The 17,880-nt window shown below is 41.6% G+C and overlaps 1 protein-coding gene across 1 annotated transcript in view; it reads left to right on the top strand.

The window, feature by feature from the left end:
- Positions 1-17,880, top strand: part of UNC13B (unc-13 homolog B) — a 209,332-nt gene that overhangs the window by 143,948 nt on the left and 47,504 nt on the right. Inside the window, exons 19-27 of the mRNA XM_046905963.1 lie at positions 4,389-4,558; positions 5,612-5,727; positions 7,764-7,927; positions 10,361-10,511; positions 11,018-11,086; positions 13,621-13,710; positions 15,141-15,275; positions 16,057-16,190; positions 17,071-17,156. Coding sequence (XP_046761919.1) covers positions 4,389-4,558; positions 5,612-5,727; positions 7,764-7,927; positions 10,361-10,511; positions 11,018-11,086; positions 13,621-13,710; positions 15,141-15,275; positions 16,057-16,190; positions 17,071-17,156 — 1,115 coding nt within the window. The remainder of the gene's footprint in view (positions 1-4,388; positions 4,559-5,611; positions 5,728-7,763; positions 7,928-10,360; positions 10,512-11,017; positions 11,087-13,620; positions 13,711-15,140; positions 15,276-16,056; positions 16,191-17,070; positions 17,157-17,880) is intronic.

Consider the following 17,880-nt stretch of genomic DNA (forward strand, 5'->3'; position numbering starts at 1 on the left):
TAAGAATCACATCCTACAGTTTTAATGTAAGTTGAAGCTAGACTAGAAGGATACCAATTATTAAATTCAAGAGTTGCTTGTTCTGTTTAGCCAACAGTACATTAATTAGTGTGTGTGTCAGCGTGCCAAAGTGTGCACATCAGAATTAACAACAGCTCTGTGTGCTTCCCCTCAGCCCTGTTGATAGCTGGGAATGGGAAGGGATCAGACAGGATGTTGCCAGTGTGGGGGATGTGTATGGAAACTGGTGTTTTGGGGCTGGGGGGGATGGGGGCGTGGGGAGAAGACATGGAGGTGGAGTGTGGGACAGAGAGCAAGTCAGCAGAACCAGGCTCTGCTGGTTTCTGCTTCAGGCAGAAAAACTCGATGGAAAGTAGCAATTTTTATTTTCTTGCAGATTTTGTGTGCTGCTTCCTGAAAATGTTTCTTTATTTGATTCCGTGGAATATCAAAGTAACTTCTTTATACAAAGTGTCACCACTGCAAATATCAGAAGAATATAGATATAAAAGAAAAAGTAGTCATTTTTGAGTCCTGGAACAAAGAGAACCTGGTTTCCAGCCCCTCGCACTTTGAAATGGATCTGAACATGTTCGGTAGTTTCTTGCCTGTAATGGGGTCACGGAGTGTTCCCCCTCTCTGTGTTTTCTTCGGAGAGCTGTGGGAGCTGAGCTGCAGGAGACTGGGCAGACTTCTGTGTGCACGCAGATCATTAGGAAATCAGGCTTCATGAAAGTCTAGCAAGAAGTGGGGCAGGCATTTTTAGAAATCTGCCAGCTCCTGTAGTAACAAAGGGGAAAGTTTCAGCCAACAGAATTTGTTGGGAAAATTTGGGGAGTTGTGTTACACTCATTAATGGGAAGCTGTTTTTTGTTGGAATCATAGAATCAGAGAATCACCAAGGTTGGAAAAGACCTCCGGGATCATCCAGTCCAACTGTCCACCTACCACCAGTATTTCCCACTAAACCATGTCCCTCAGTACAACGTGTAAATGTTTATTGAACACTTGCAGGGACTGTGACTCCACCACCTCCTTGGGCAGCCCATTCCAGTGCCTGACTGCTCGCTCAGAGAAGAAGTATCCAACCTGAATCTCCCCTGATGCAACTTGAGACCTTTCCCTTTAGTCCTTTTCCTAGTTTCATGGGAGAAGAGGCCGACCCCAAGCTCACCACAATTCAGGGAGTTCCAAAAGGCAGTGAGGTGTCCCCTGAGCCTCCTCCAGGCTGAACAGTCCCAGTTCCCTCAGCCACTCCCCATAAGCCCTGTGCTCCAGACCTTTCAAAGCTTCGTTGCCCTTCTCTGGACACACACTCCAGGGCCTTGATGTCTTTCTTGTGATGAGGGGCCCAAAACTGGACACAGTATTCGAGGTGCGGCCTCACCAGGGCTGAGTTCAGAGAGACCACTGCTTCCCTGTTCCTGCTGGCAGCACTATTTCTGATAGAAGCGAGGATGCCATTGGCCTTCTTGTCCACCTGGGCTCATTGCTGGCTCATGTTCAGCCGATTATCGGCCGATACCCCTGGTCCATTTCCTCTATACAGCCTTCCAGCTGCTCTGCCCCAAGCCTGGAACATTGCCTGAAGTTGCTGTGGTCAAAGTGCAGGACCCGGTACTTGGTCTTGCTGAACCTCACCCCATTGGCTTCAGCCCAGTGATGCAGCCTGTCCAGATCCCTCTCTGTAGGGCCTTGCCACCCCCAGCCAGATTGACACTTCCTGCCAGCTTGGTGTCATCTGCAGACTTACTGAGGGTACACTCTATGCCTTCATCCAGGGCATTGAGTCATCCATAATGATACTGAACAGGACAGGCCTCAATTCTGACCCCTGGGCAACGCCACTCCTGACCGGTCGACAGCTGGATTTAACTCCATTCACCACCACTCTCTGTACCCGGCTCTCCAGCCAGTTCTTTACCCAGCAAAGAGTGTACCTGCCCAAGCCACGGGCTGCCAGCTTCTCCATGAGAATACTGTGAGAGACAGTGATGAAGGGTTTGTTGAAGTCCATGTAGGCTACGTCAGCAGCCTTTCCCTCATCCACCTTCTCTCTCATCCACATCAGAGAAAAATTGTTGTCATCTAAACTCAAGTAACTCAGTGTATGTGGTTCTGTTTTGGGTGTGCTCTGGAAAGTGAATTGGTGTTGACACAACTATCTTTCTTCTCTGAAAGCAAGCACTGTGTTTCCTACAGACTTAATGGAGATATTTTATGGGTAAGCCACCAGCCTAAGGATTTCAGCTGCTGTCAGCGAGTGATAAGGCACTCTCTCTGGCATGGAATCAGTGTAAGGAATACAAGTCAGGCAGTCTCCTAAAAACAAAAGAGAAAAGTGTGGCAAAGTACAAAATTCAGTAGTTCAGTAAATGCTACTAGGAAGTTTCCTGTGGCACTTAGCAGTGAGTTACTCTGCTACAGCCCAAGCAAAGGATGATAGCCATTTGAGAAGTGTAGGACAGTGCATGTTGAACATAAGGTAGATTTAGAGCTAAACAGTGAACATTTTCAAAAAGGAAAAAGCCATTTTTTCACCACTGGTAGCAAAGAAAAATAAGATCAAAGCTGTTTTGACAAAGAGCTGCAGTGCCAGAAGTTGAAATCTGAAGAAGTCAGGAGTTAACTTGCTGATGCTTTGTAGATGTCACTGTGTACCAATCTGTGTTATTAGGTAACTGTGTCCTGAACGCTGAGGCTGCAGGGTACTGCGGAGATGTACATTACTGCACTGTGTCAGGAACAGAGGAGTTCTTTTATGCACTTATGCTGTGTTGCCGGTAGATAAAGCAATATGCTCAGTTAAATTTGGGAGCTTACAGAGAACACCATTCTGAGCATTCCCAGCTTGTGTGCATTTGGTGCATATTTTTATCAAAGGAAGATATCCTTGAAGTTGAGGAGGAGGAAAGAGAAAAACACTGAACCTTCTTTCTTCTGATCTCTAAATACAGCTTTGATTGCACAGAAAAGGAAGGGAGCAGGAATGCTTTCTGCAGGGATCAAAGCTGCCTGGAATAGCCCCTAACTTTCAGAGCGTCATTCCCAGATATCCCTCTTTGCTGGAAAAATCTTTAGAAGCTGCATGGATGTCCGTTAAGCAGTCATGTATCACAACAGCAGCCATAGGAGCCCAAATGATTTTTTGGTAGGGAGCTTGCAAATACCAATCACTGCCACATCTTATTGACCAGCCTTGGCAGTTCTCTTCTGACCCATTTCTTCCTTCTTCCTGTTGCTTAGCAACAGATGCAGCACATTAATGTTAAAAAGGCTGGAAAACGGGCCTTCAGCAGAAGTTGCCTGTTTTCATAGGTTTTATTTCCTTGAGGGCAGGCATTTGTAGTGGTTATGGTGAGTAATCACCCTTGTCCTGGTCTCATGCAAGCATTCAAATTGCTTTGTTGTATTGCATGTCCTGTAGATGAGCAGAGCTCTTAGTGTAAGGTCCTTCCACCCACTTTTGACATCCAGGAACCTGTTTGCATCTGCAAAAGACATATGAGCACCTTAAAACTGAGGGGGCTGCAAGTTCTGCCTGTGCATTAGGATGAAGCCTGCAGGTTCAGCAAAGAGTAAGATGTATTTTTAATGGAAATGTCCTTACTGATTTGCTGAAGGTACAGAGAAAGTATCAATCTGAGCTGTGAATAGTAGGCTTAATCAATTCTAGTAATTACATACCAACTTGGCAACTATTGTATGCCACCCTTTCATCCCACACATAAGCAGTGTTTGTATCATCTGATTATAATGTACTGTATGTTAGTGTGCTACTGCTTTGTGATTGTCTTGAAGTAAGAGAACTACCTCCACCTCAGTTCTTTATCTTTTTCTAATTACAAAATATCATGAAACTTGTTCGTCATACACCTTGACCATGTTATCCTAGGGGCTGCATTTCCATAAACAGAAATTGCCTTTAACACCTAGAACTGAACAAAAGAACATGTTTGGGGAAGGCAAACAGACATCAGAGAGGTGCTTATCAGTGTTTTTTGGACCATGCAGGCTGACTTTACCAGCCTAGCAATCTCCCAGCTTTTGTGAGCTTCATGGCAAAACCAACAGGAGTAAAAGAATTCCCCAAGTCAAGAAGAGTCACAGTCACTTAGCAAACCTGAAGTTGGTGGTTGCACTCTCCACGGGCAGTGTGAATGTGGAGTGCAGCATCTAATATGTTGCCAGAGCAGTTAGAGTTCACCAAAATTGTTCTGCAGTTCCTCTCAAAGTCTGTGCTCCGAAATGAAGTGGCTGTTTGTTCATCTCTTGTTTATGTGCCACTCCGTACTTAGGCGAGCAGGTCAAGAAGAACATAAAGCATGCAGTGTTGAAATACCAGCTGCGTTATGAGCTTTTCAGTATCACATCTGTCTTGTTCTCAGTGAGTGCCATAATTCCTCCGACCGGATCAAGGTGCGAGTGTGGGATGAGGACGACGACATCAAGTCTCGAGTCAAACAGAGGCTGAAGCGTGAGTCGGATGATTTCCTGGGGCAGACAATCATTGAAGTCCGTACACTGAGCGGAGAAATGGATGTGTGGTACAACCTTGGTGAGTGGGGCTTCGGGATTGAAAGCAGTCACCTGTTAGCTTGGGTACGTTTGAGAACTACACACATAGTTTGCAAGAAAGGCCAAAAAAAAGCCTAGATGGCTATATGATTGTGAGGGATTGACGTTATACTGCTGCAGGGAAGATATAAGGCTTTGATCCCACTTGAAGTGAAATACTGCAAAATAGCATGTGAGAATGGTGATGACTTTTCTCCTGCTGGCACTGAAAAGCAAAATGTATAAATGCCTGGGGCAGGGCTGGACTCTGCCTGTGCTGGAGACATTTCCTGTCCTGTGCCCTTCTTTGCACTAGCACAAGCATTTTGCCAGTCTCTAAGACATGCAAGTTCATGGTGCTGGGTTGGGATTTGTTGAAATCTTCCCAAGTGAACAAAATAAGGTGTAGTGGAAAGTAATGACAAGTAACCAGATAGTGCTGAGTTGACGGGCATGGTAATAATCGTAGGGCAACCAGAATCTTCTTTATAACATAACATCAGCAGTTCCCAGCAGTTTAGGACTGTAATCAAATCAGGAACAGATTCCATGTCAGTCAGCCTTATCCTTGGAAAAGGGATCTGAGCAACATCTTCCTGACACGCTGATATTTTCTTGGTGGTTTTGGTAAAACCTCATCATAGCTGCACGTGTGATATTCTGAACTCCCTTGCCTGCTCTGATGAGAGTCTTAGTCTGGAGAGGTTTGCAGTACTTGACAACTAGAACCTTGATGGTTCTAGTTCAGCTAACTGAATCTAAGCCCAGGGGTGCTATAGCACATTTGCTGTCAGAAGGGCTGGCTTATATATAAAAGTATGTTGTTATGGCTAGGTGTGTCATACAGAGAGTGTATTGTGGTGGCTATTTTGCTGGTATCTACTTAATTTTTACTGTTTTGAAGTAAAAAAATCGGGAAATTTTCTCCATGGCATTACTGATCACAGGTTAATCCTGAGTTTCCAGCAGTTTCTTTTCCAGCGTTGCCACCCCAAGGTGGCTGTGCTCTGAACATGAAAAATGCATATAATTGCTGATGGTTTTTTCCTTCTAGAGAAAAGAACAGATAAGTCTGCAGTGTCTGGGGCCATCCGTCTGCAAATCAATGTGGAGATCAAAGGCGAGGAGAAGGTGGCTCCATATCACATTCAGTACACTTGCCTTCATGAGGTAAAGAGCAATTCAACTTAGTCATTATGATGTTCCCCCTTTCTGTTGAAGAAGTAATTTTCTGACCTTTTACTTCTTTGGAATGTTCCTTCTTATCCTACGTGAGCCTTTTTTCTCCTGCCCTGCGCGCCTGGAAAGACAGTGAGTCATCAGGCCTGCATTTGTCAGGAAGGCTTTAGGTTCTCCCCACAGTGTCGAATGCTGTCTGGTTCACTCTGTCCCACTTGTCACAGCTGTGTTTCTGTCAAGCAAAGAATAGACACTAGTCCACCTTAGAGCTCCCATAAGTTTAACAGGAAGAAACTTCTGTATTTTCTTGAATCATCTGTTCAGCATGCACTGTATCTTTCTGTGCAGAACACCTACTAAAATGGCATTCTCCAGTCCAGATATGCTTCACAAATAAACTTTGTTCATTCCCTTTGAGGTCCCAGGCATTTCCATGGAAGATGCTGTGTTTTTTATTGCTGCTTGTCTCTGTGTGGTGAACAGAACTGCTTGTGTGCTGCTGACAGCAAGGAGCAGTTATGTCATTGCAGATTCTGTCTGAGCAGTTGCCCTGTGATGCGTGATGAGCTATGATGAGAAAAGTAACATTTTCTACTGCTGCTTTATGATGAAATTCTAATCAGGATGCAGAGTTGGCTCTGGCCATTGAGCAGTGTTGGTACTGTTTGTATAAATTCCTTTGTGCTGCTGCGGTGGTGTGTAGCTGTGGGCAGCTATTAGGGAACAGAAGATAAGCTGTGATGGCTGAGCACTGATCTGTCCAAGATGGACAGGCAGTGCTATAGAAGTCGGGAGAAATTCAAAGATGGCTAATGAGAATTTCTGAGATTCATGGTGCCCAGCCTATCTATCAAGGAGAAGGCAAATGGAAGGATCACTCTCTAAGTGCCTCAATAAGGAAGAGTAGCCATAGACCCTCCCACCTTGTATAGAAGAATATCACAAGGTCCAGTAAAGTTTAAGCAAATTCAGATTAGAGAGGAAGGGCGGATGACTTCAGTTACAGTTACAGCATATTTATCCAGACACTGGGCTAGAAGATCCCTACCGTGTCTTTGGGTCTTACCAGAGAAAACTCATGCTAAGTTTAGTTGAACATCAGTTTCTTTTAGTAGGCAATGCTGTGTCCTTCAATACGTAGTTTTTCTTGACTCCTTCTGCTTGGTAAACCAGTTCATTTTTGGCTTTCTGAGCATGCATGATCATTTACTTCCTGTTTTTTTGGGTTTTTTTTTTTTCTTCCCCGCAAATATGCCCTTTTAAAGTATCATCTTCTTTAATTTGTGCATCATAAAATAAATATGATTTACAGCTAGAATAATTTAATCAGGAAAAATAGTAGTGTAAAGCAGAGTCCTCCAGCTCCTAATTAGATCATTAGACTTTTGCGTCCCTTACTGTAGGGAGCCAGCTGTCTGATAAGCTGATGAATCTGTAAGTGACATAAAGTTGAGGATTGCCGAGAAATCCACTGGACTGAATTGCAATTTCTGCACAGCAGTGATAGCTGAAAGACGTTCCGTTCCTGTGTTAGATAAAGTGAGAGGTTATGATGAATAATAATACAAGTGTCTGGTTCTTAAGGGTGGTTTTAAGGATGTCCTGTTTTTCAGAAAAGAAATGTTTGGACTGTTCTACTGTGTAATAATAATTACAAAGATGATACAGGGCTATCACCTCATCTAGTTGAAATAGCTTGTCCATGCTAAGTCATTTATTTGAGGACAGAAGTGTGTAGGTTTCGGGAAGCTAATTAGCCTGTGATTTCACTACATTGAGGCACTGTATCATATCTGTTGACTGGGTAAAGTTGTAGGTATACGTGTGGAAAAATTCAGCTTGGAGCATGCTGTATGAAAAGAAAGTCAAAGCTCAAAAATGCGTAATAGGTCGGGGAAAGGAAAAAGGGAGGAGGGCAAAGAAATGGGTGTTAGTGCTTCCTTCCCAGCACATCCAAGCTGGCCATCAAACTCACTTGGCAGCTTCAGCAGCCTTGCATGTAATTTCACTCCTCTTTTGTCTTTCAGAACCTCTTTCACCATCTCACAGATGTGCAAGGGAATGGGGTGGTGAAGATCCCCGATGCCAAAGGAGATGATGCCTGGAAGGTGTATTTTGATGAGACAGCTCAAGAGATTGTGGATGAATTTGCAATGCGCTACGGCATTGAATCAATATACCAGGCCATGACGTAAGATGCATTTGGTGTTGTCTTTAGTGCAGGCATCCACAGCAACTAACTGATGTGACTGTGAAGATTCAGAAGATTAAATGTGTTGATACTAGAAGGCTTGGCATTAACAGTTACTCTTGATGGGGTATACTGTAAACAGGAAGATTGCATGCCTCTGAATCACTAATTTCCTCCAAATCTATAAATTACTGTCTCACAAAGTGCTGGAATTAAGCCTCCATCTGAGCAGTTGGTATGAGCACCTTTACCTTTAAAACTTATTCTGAAGAAGCACACTGACATTATGAGTGTAAAGGTCAATACTTTATTATTGTTATCTTAACCATTCCTGTTCTAACACTCTAAAATCTCTATTTGAACACTCTGCTATTAAAAAGATGTTATCCAAGGCTGCCACTGAAGTTTTTTGGTAATGTGAAAAGGGAAAAGTTTTTTTGAAGGTGTTTGTCCTACAGGTTTGCTATAGCAGTTAATACAGACGAGGGAAAAGTCACTGATTTTCCAGTTAGTGCTGATGGTGTTTGCAGGAAGTTTGAGTAATGGAGCATTGATTTGTTCTCTTTAGATTAGGCTCATGCAGTTCTTGGTCTTCAAGAGCACTTTCCATGTCACTGAACTTTTATGTGGATTTGGGATTAGCCCTTCTGCTTAAAGTAATGCTATGCTTAGCTCATTTCTTATTTCAAACGTAATATTAGATACAGCAAACTAATTTGAAAAAGTTCACTTCCGAAACTTATCATTTTGGTTCTTTTGAGTCCTTGGATTAGTTATGCTATGTTCTTATGCAAGCATCTTTTACTGCCTGCTAATTTAAGCAAAAATGGAAGGCTATTGAGAGATATCTGTGGAGTCCTGGCTCATAAAAGGGCTAACCTGGAAGTCGAACCAGTCAAATCAAAACCTCTTTCAGTTCCTTGAAACTATCCAAGGATGCAGATCCACCACCTCTCTGGATTCCTGTCCTTGGGCTGTATTACGTGAGGGAAGAAATTTCTGTTTGTAATCCAAGCTGCAAAATCTTCCTTGGAATTTCCTATGTTGTAACTGCTGTATATTGCTGCTTCTTTAATTTGTCCCTCTTAAAGGATTTTGGCCTGGCTCAGCTCTCTTGCTAATCCTCCCCTTTTTGTTGAGTAGCAGTGACGTTCATTAGAGACATTCATTAGCTCAGTACTTCTTACACCTTCTCTTTTTCAAGCTGGGCACACCCATTTTATTTGTCTGTCTAAATCTATTGGGTGCATGAATGACCAGTTGGTACATGGGTATCGAGTAATGAGCAAGTTCACATTCAGGAACAGCCATCGTGCCCCATCCCTGGAGACTTTCAAGGAAGGCTGGATCAGACCCTGGGCAACCTGATCTGGCAGAGCATGTTGCTGTTCATTGCAGGGGAGCTGGTCTAGATGGCCTTTACAGGTCCATTCGGACTCTAAGGCTTCTATGATTCTATTCCATGATCATATTTCTCTGAAATACTGATGCTTGTGTTTCTGTGGAATTCTCTCACTGGAGCTTTTTCGATGATAATTATTTGTAGGTTAACTAGCACCAAATCTGATTTCTATGGTGATTTCCCTGAGGGAAAACTACATTTAGAAAAACAGTTCTCAAATTTAGTTTGGGGCTTCTGTAAGGGTTCTTGCTTGAAGAACTGCTTAAAACCTGCAGATTCTCCTGTCTGTTGGAATGAACTTGACTTACCACATCTCAATAATATCAAACCTCTTAAGCTCCGATTATTCCCCCTGTCCACCCTCCCCCCCCCCCCCCCATGTCTAACAGATTCTCTTTGATTGTTTAATCATTTCACAAGCTTGAGTGCTTCTGGCATAATTTTGAGATTTCCTGCAGGACGCATTCCTTGCACATTAATGGGAGCAGTTAAATGAGAAAAAAAAAAAAAAAGCAACCAACCAACAAATGAGTATGCTTCCTGAAGGCTGGAAGGGTTAGCTCTAAGGAACACCTTATCAGTGCAGCACAGGAATAATAGCGTGTGATTTTGCTGTGGTTACATGCTTTGCAGTTGCTGCTGCCTCATGGCACCTCAGAACCTGTGGTGGCCTTGAGGCTTGGCTCTTGTACCCGGAGTATCACTAATGTCAAAAGCTAATGACAAGAAATTGTTAAGTTGAGAAGCTGTTTTGTGACATGGAAAGGGCTGTAGTAAAATGGAAAAAGGATTTTTTTTTTTCTTTTTTCCTCTTTTATCTATTGTATAGATGACATATTTTGTGAAAAACTTGAAGCAAAATGCTGGAGATTGAATGTAAAGGAGAAAACAATTTGCCTATGTTTAGGGTGTTACCTACAGCAGAGTGGCTGTTAAAGGGATAGGAAACTTGGCTGAGAGTTGGGTTGTACAGTGTCAGGTAGCACGACACAGAAGAGACCAGAATGACTTACTGAACTGTCCTTTTGCAGGCATTTTGCGTGTCTTTCTTCCAAATACATGTGCCCAGGTGTACCAGCTGTGATGAGCACCTTACTTGCCAATATCAACGCTTACTATGCGCACACAACTGCCTCCACAAACGTGTCTGCTTCAGACCGCTTTGCAGCCTCCAATTTTGGGGTATGTTTGGTGATACAACTGGACTTCTCTAATTTGTCTGTGTTATTTCTGCCTTTCAATAACTAACTTGCTCTGTTTAAGGAGCTTTTTATCTGTGAGAAGTTGGAAATTGTGGAGGTCTTTTGGACTAGGCAAAGCAGATCATGGCTTATTGTCACTATCACACATTTCAGTTATTAATTAGTGCAATGCATTGTGATGTTTACTCTTCGTGTTCAAATCACACTGGAACACAGATGGTATGGAAATGAGCAAATTGTATTAAATTCTGTGTGGTGATGCTGTTGATAAAATACATTGTGCAGTCTGATGGTTTCAGAAATTTGTTTTTAGAAACAACAACTGCTTACAGGCAAAAAACCCTAATGCACAAAACAATGCATCTGTAGTTCTTCCTCCCTCTCTCCTGAGCTCTAATGTTAGTTCTCTGATATCATGCTTCTTACTGAGAACATCGATTGGACAGTGATGATGTGTGATGCTTGTTGGTGTTTTTTGCTCAATAGAAAGAACGATTTGTTAAGCTACTGGACCAGCTTCATAACTCACTTCGGATCGATCTCTCCATGTATAGGGTAAGTGAGAATAAACAAAATCTCTTCAGGTATGTTGATATGCAGTGGCAAAATACACCATTGGGATTTTTTCTCACATCTCTGAACTGTTCGTTAGTTGTGTCTTATTGAGTTGTCATGACAAGCTTCTTGCTCAAATACACAATTTTTATTTTCCTCTTGGATAGAATTTAAATCAAGTTCTTTCTTCAATTATACCTTCCTCAAGGCTTCTGAAATAATCTAAGGATTATGAACTGTCCTTATCTCTGATACTCTCCCAGAAACGTGAGCTGACTGGATTAATTTCTTTGAATTTTTCTTATCAGATACTTCAAGTATCATCCACAAAGGGAAAACAGATTTGTTCTCATTCAGGAGACAGAAATCATTTAGAGGACCTGCAGCCTTGTTGTCACTTGTTTGAAGTCTGGCAGACTCTGATTACTGTCCCTGACTCTGGATATATAAGTTGAGTTTTCAGATTGACATTCCCAACCACCACTTCACCACACTGTGGAAAGGATAGGTTTCAAGTGGTGGCATTGGTCTGTCAGGCTTCTTCACTCCACTCCAGAGTCAATGTACTTTAACAACAAGTTTGTGATTTGACTTCTTTTTAAATGCCTAGCTAGGTAATTTTAAGTAGTGTCTGGTTCATGGAAAAGATCTGATACGGTGGCAAAATGTGAGTTTTGATTTTTTGTTTATTTATTTAAAAGTGGACTGAAAAGGGAAACATGAGTGGACTAATAGGAGAAGTGCATTAGTAAGATGAGCAAAAAGGACAGACAGAGCGAGGCATGAAAGTAGATAAAGGGAATTTGTGTAATGAGCTATTCTAAAATTACATTACTAGTAAGAAAAAATGCAAAGAGATCACTCATCCACTGAAGGGATGGATGAAAGGGAAAATTATTAGGGCATGGCAACAAGAAGCTGTCGTGGTGATGCCTTTTCATTTGCTTGGTCTTCAATAAAAACTGCTTTCAGGTGGTTCATGAACTAAACCTTGGACAAACAAACAAGGACCAGGAAAGATTTGTTCACTTTAAATGATTTAGATGTTTCCTAATGGGCAGCGCATTTAGACAGCAATTGGCAGAAGCAATCTCAGCCCTCTTAGTCATTATTTTAAGACCCGTACTGGGCAAATTAGGTTCTGGAAGGAAAAGGTATTGCATACAGCTACCAGCTTTCAGGAGAAAGTACGGCAATTTACAGCTTAAATTGCCCATATTAAGTCTCCCTCCACTGTGTTGATTCAAGGTATTTGGAAACACTTAAAAGGAAACAGTAAATAACCAATGGATGTCCACTCTGGATTTGACAAAAAGAAAAGTGTCAAATCAATGTATTTTCTTTCCAGGGTGGAGTGGTAGGCTTTGGATATCATTCAACATTTTGTGTTTAAATGTTGATTTTGGTAAATACCCTGAGTGCCAGAAGGAGATGATGTGCGGACAGATTAAATGTATTAGGAGAATTGTCTAGTAACAAACATCTACAATAAGCTCTAAGGAACATTAATTTTCTTGCTCTGGTTTAGTGAACTAAATCAATACTGTGTTACTGAGGCATATTTTCTGCAAGTCCTCAGGAAAAAAAAGAAAAAAAAAATTTGAATATGTAAATATGAATATACTGTGTTAGTGAGGTTGCCTTTACTAATGTGGCATAACCCGTCACCTCTCTTCAAGTATAAGAACATGGAGAGTGTGAACACTGTTAAAGCCTGGGGAAGGAAAGAATGGAAATGTAGGAGAAAGCACAGAGCCTGAGGTCAGACAGGGAGCAGTCTCTTGAGAGAAACAAAGCTTGGTGCAAGCATTGTGTGCATGGTGCATGAGTGTATGTATGTAAATGCATATATGTGTACACACACACACACATCATCTGGAAAGGACAGTGAGACTTCTAATATCAGCAGAACTGAAAGAGTGGAAGGAGAAAGCAGTGGTTACAGACAGCAGAATGGTGCGGATAATATGTAACATAAGCGCTTCAGGGCAACAGAAGCACACTTAGATGAGTGCTTGTCTTGGCAGATTCGATGTTATAGGCAACTGAGTGGTTATGATGTCTTCCTATAGTGAAAAAAATGTTCGTTTCCTCTTGTCAATTGAGTTTATTTCTCTGGAGAGGTTGCAAATATACCACACCTCTTGGTGTTTCAGAAGAAAAGGCAAACCAAATGATAAATGCTGAAAGGGAATGACCTCTGCAAGCAGCCTCAGCAGTAGTTCTGGGGCTGATGGAGGCAAGGCCGTTGCTCACTGCCTGCTCCTTCTACCACCAAGGAGATATCTCCTACTGCAGAGGGTTGTCAGTGTCCTGGCATCCACAGACTTCACAATCATATGAGAAGCAATTTAATTAAGCAAACATATGAGCTCTTGCAGCAAAAAGGCCATATTTACTGAACATTGTTTTGACTGGTAAAAGCTTCTCAAGCAGGAAATGTTTCCAAGACACTTTCCTTATTTAGAACGTGCTTGAAGCTTTGCATGGATCAGACTGTGCTTTCCAACAGGATTTCCCTTTCTTGTCAACAGAATAACTTCCCAGCCAGCAGCCGGGAACGGCTGCAGGACCTGAAGTCTACAGTGGATTTGCTGACCAGCATCACTTTTTTCAGGATGAAGGTACTGTTATGTGTGGGGGTGGAAATGGAACCTCTGCAGTTCCAGCTGTAGGACTTGTTTTCTAGTTTTTAAACAATTTTTGGCATGCTGTTGTGCTGTAGACACTTAAGGGCCCTGGCCATGTAATAAACACGCACAGTACTTCACTGTGTTTTGCTTCATGAGGATGAAAGCTGCTTTTTCCCTGGAGTTCTTGAGTTGCAAATTTGGCACATATTAATTTTGAAAAAAGTGGGAGGATGGGAGAAGAAAGAAAGGGAATTGTCTTCAGAAAAATAGTCTACTTCTGTTAATAGTGTTATGAAGCTTTTTCTATTAGCTGTTTACAGTACTTAACTGTTTCTTCACCATCTTTTATCAAATAAGTATTTTTGAAAGTATTTCTTGCAGGGTAAGATACTGAAATGGTACAGTATCTCCCAGTGCAGATCTGTGAGAAGATGTTCTGTATGTTAATGTGCCACTCCTGCAGCAACATGTAATGAGATTATTTTTAACCTTTGACTTTTGTTTCTAAGCTTTGTTTTAACTAGTGTAACAGGTCAGCATGTCTCATAGTAATTTTTGTCCTTTCAAAGACAAACCATGTTTCTCATGTGAGCTATTTGAGTAAGTACTTATAATTCTAATTTTAAGCTCTTTGGTAAATAGTATTTCAGAACTTTCACAATAAACTTTTGGTTCAGACTCAGACCTACGTTGAAAGTTCGGTTTATAGAAATACCCTGAAAAGCTTACAGGTAGTGACAATATCAAAATTGCCTCAGAGTACAGTTTTATTCACAAGATGATGCCTCTTGCAGTTTTAAAGTAACCCTGTGGTGTTTTTCCAAGGCTGTGTAACAGTGAAGTAATAAAAAGCTCTGTTGCTGCAAGAGGGGAAAGTGTATCAGCTGGCATGTCAGGTAGAATTGTGGTATAATTTAAAATGCAGTAATGCCAGTGGTTGAAATTGCCCTTAAAATACTATATTTAAAAGCATACAAGTGTCTTGTTCTTCAGCAAGACTTTGCAGAGTAGATGTATTTTCCTCTGATGGTCTGTTACATGCTCCTTGGTTAAAAAGATTGTTCTACAACTTTATAGCAAAATCCTATGAGTTTAGCAGATATTGAGTTGACTTGGTTCAGATTGTACACATTAAGCAGTGTGATTTATTTATTCAGGATAATCTGCCTTGACATGTCAAAATCTCTGTTATGCTCCAAATGATCCTGCGGGGCCATAAGTGCTGTCACTCCTGTTTTGTACCAGGGGAGACAAGCCAAAGAGATAGGGCAGACTTGTTCATTGATTCTTTCAGGTTGCAGACAGTGCAAGTCACTGCAAGCAGGTTTGCTGCTTCCTGGGTAGTTCCCAGACTGGTGACTTGTTCTTTCCCAGTTCTATTTATGATCAGTATCTTGACTCTTTTTGTTGTCTCTGTGCAGGTTCAAGAGCTTCAGAGTCCTCCTCGAGCCAGCCAGGTAGTGAAGGACTGTGTAAAAGCCTGTCTCAACTCCACATACGAGTACATTTTCAACAACTGTCATGAACTGTACAGTCGCGAGTACCAGACAGATCCTGTGAGTAGCTAATAAGTAGGCAAAAATGCCTACCCAAGATAATCATGTAAATACTAATTTATATAGAAAGCCAACATAAACAAAATTGTGACTTAACTTCTGAATGCACTGAACTCGTAATCAATTAATGAGTGCTAACAAGTAAGTGGAAGATGATAAATTATTTTATACTAATTGCACTACAATTTGTTTTCCCAGCCTCAGCATCTTCATTTCTTGAGCAGATAGTTTTGAATGGGAGGTTTGATGCAACATTGAGTGAGCGAACTGATCAAGGAGACTGTCTTTATCTTAGATAAACCTCAAACAGTGAAGTTTTGTACTGTTTTCTGTCACCCGGTATTCTGCTCTGGCCTTAGGATATATCTGTAGACACAGTTTTCAAATCTGTAAGAGCTGTGCTGGCCACTCTGTGGTAATGAATATAGAATATGTCAACATGGATATAGTCATCAACCCAAGTATTTAAAATGAAAGTATTTGGAAGAAGCTTAGAGTAAATGATGTCTCAGCAGGTCTTCGGGAGCCTGACTTGCTACTGCCATGGTAAATGACAAAAGGGAGATTACCTAGAATTGAGGCCACTGGTAAGCAATGTGGTTTGGCATGTTACTGTGTTTTCTATTAGACGAAGCAACTTGCCAGCAGACATAAATAACTTCAAACTCTTCTGAAAAAGGTGCTCATAAGTAATTACCCTTTGGGGTTTGTAAGGAGCAAGGTGATCTGCCTTTTCTTTACCCTTTAAATTGACACTAGTTTTCCAATGACTTCCTTACAGAACAAAAATCAGGATCTTCCTCCTGAGGAACAGGGTCCCAGTATCAGGAACTTGGACTTCTGGCCCAAACTCATCACTTTGATAGTTTCCATCATAGAGGAGGACAAGAATTCTTACACCCCAGTACTGAATCAGTAAGAATCTTCCATGTCCTTTATGGCTAATTCTTGTCTCTCTGTGTGCTCTGCTTTGTGTTATACTGCTTTCTGTCTCTTCTGTCATTTGTGTATTTATAGAAGTACTTATCTTGTCTGTCTGTCTTTCTGTCTTATTTGTCTCTGTCTATATAAATAACTCTTTCTGATTGCGATGGAAGAGTTTCAAAAGGTTCAGTTTCGATGGCGTTCGAACACAAACACCCTGATTATTACAATCCTGAACTCAGGGAGGCACCTGAAAATGGGGTGAGAGTTCTTTTGTTGTTGCTTTTTTATTGTCCGCTAGATGCACATTAATGCAGACAATGGTGCCATGGTGATAGTACCTTACTGTGTTATTTAGGAACATGGTGTTCTGTGCTGCACTAGGACATTAAATTGGGTGGGGTTGGCACACTGCAAAGTGTTTGAAACTGTTTTGTTTGTCCATTGGATGCTTCTCCAACAATCCCACAGGACAGAGATGAAAGTTTCTGAAAAAGTATTATGCACAAAAGGTTAGATACACCCTAGATATCATCAGTTTAACATAGGAAGGATACCTGATTACTGTGCATAGTAATCACATAGTGCATAGAGATAACATTCCCAAAATTACTGCAGATGTCTGTTCTGGGAGAGACATCCAGGGGTGGACTTCTTGACTTGAAACAAATCTCAACAGCAGTGTTATTTTCAGACTGTTTCATCTTCATGATGCAGTTGAGTCTCCATGATCTCTAAAATCCACCTGGTGATTTATCTGGGTGAAGGAAAAGTCTGTTGAGATTTTCAGCTTGTAGTTTAGTCCAGAGCTGAATACAGAAGAACTCTTTGTTTGAAGATGTGTTAAAGCCTTTCCCAAATGTCCCCTCAGGTTTCCTCAGGAGCTTGCTGTTGGTAAGATCAGTGCAGAGGTGATGTGGAGTCTTTTTGCCCAGGATATGAAATACGCCATGGAAGGTAAGACAGTTTCTAATGGCTGCCAGCTGACTTGCTGCTGCCTTCCTGTTCCTTTTGGAGCAGAGATTTCTATTGTTTTGGTTTTGGACAACTGCTCTATGGCTGAGAATTGAAACTGAGCATTGCATGAAAACTGCACAGTCTCCACACCCATGTGTCATGCTCTGTTGCAAACTGTTCACTGTCATCTCAGCTGCTCTGAAATCAGAATTTCACTGTGACCTGAGGATATGATGGCTGAGATTAGCAGCTGGTTATTTCTGCAGTGTACACTGTGAACTTATGTAGACTGTGCTCCTGGTGAAAATGTGCTGCTAGAACAAATCCTCCTGCTGACAATCCTCGTTTTGAATAAATCTTTGTGTAATTCCATCACACACACATTAAAAGAGGAATTTTACTGTTTCTGAACAGGCACACAGCACACAGCAAACTCCCAGAAAGAAATTCTACCACTTGCAGTACTCTTCTAACAGCTTATTACAATTTCTGAACTTGGTTTTTGACCTCTAAATCAGTTGATAAAGTGCTAACTCTGGGCTTGAATACAGCAGACTGCAGATCTAGATGAGTAATTCTCTTTCTTTTGTTGGGAGCTTTTGATACATGCCTGTCCCCCACCGTACCTTCCTCTTGTGAGATTGTGTTGATGTAAGAGCAGATATTAGAAAGAAGGGACCAAGACCTTCTGCATCAAGGTGTCTATTTTGTAATGTCTGTCACT

This window comes from Gallus gallus, chromosome Z (genome assembly GCF_016699485.2).
Source record: "Gallus gallus isolate bGalGal1 chromosome Z, bGalGal1.mat.broiler.GRCg7b, whole genome shotgun sequence".
Classification (NCBI taxonomy): domain Eukaryota; kingdom Metazoa; phylum Chordata; class Aves; order Galliformes; family Phasianidae; genus Gallus; species Gallus gallus.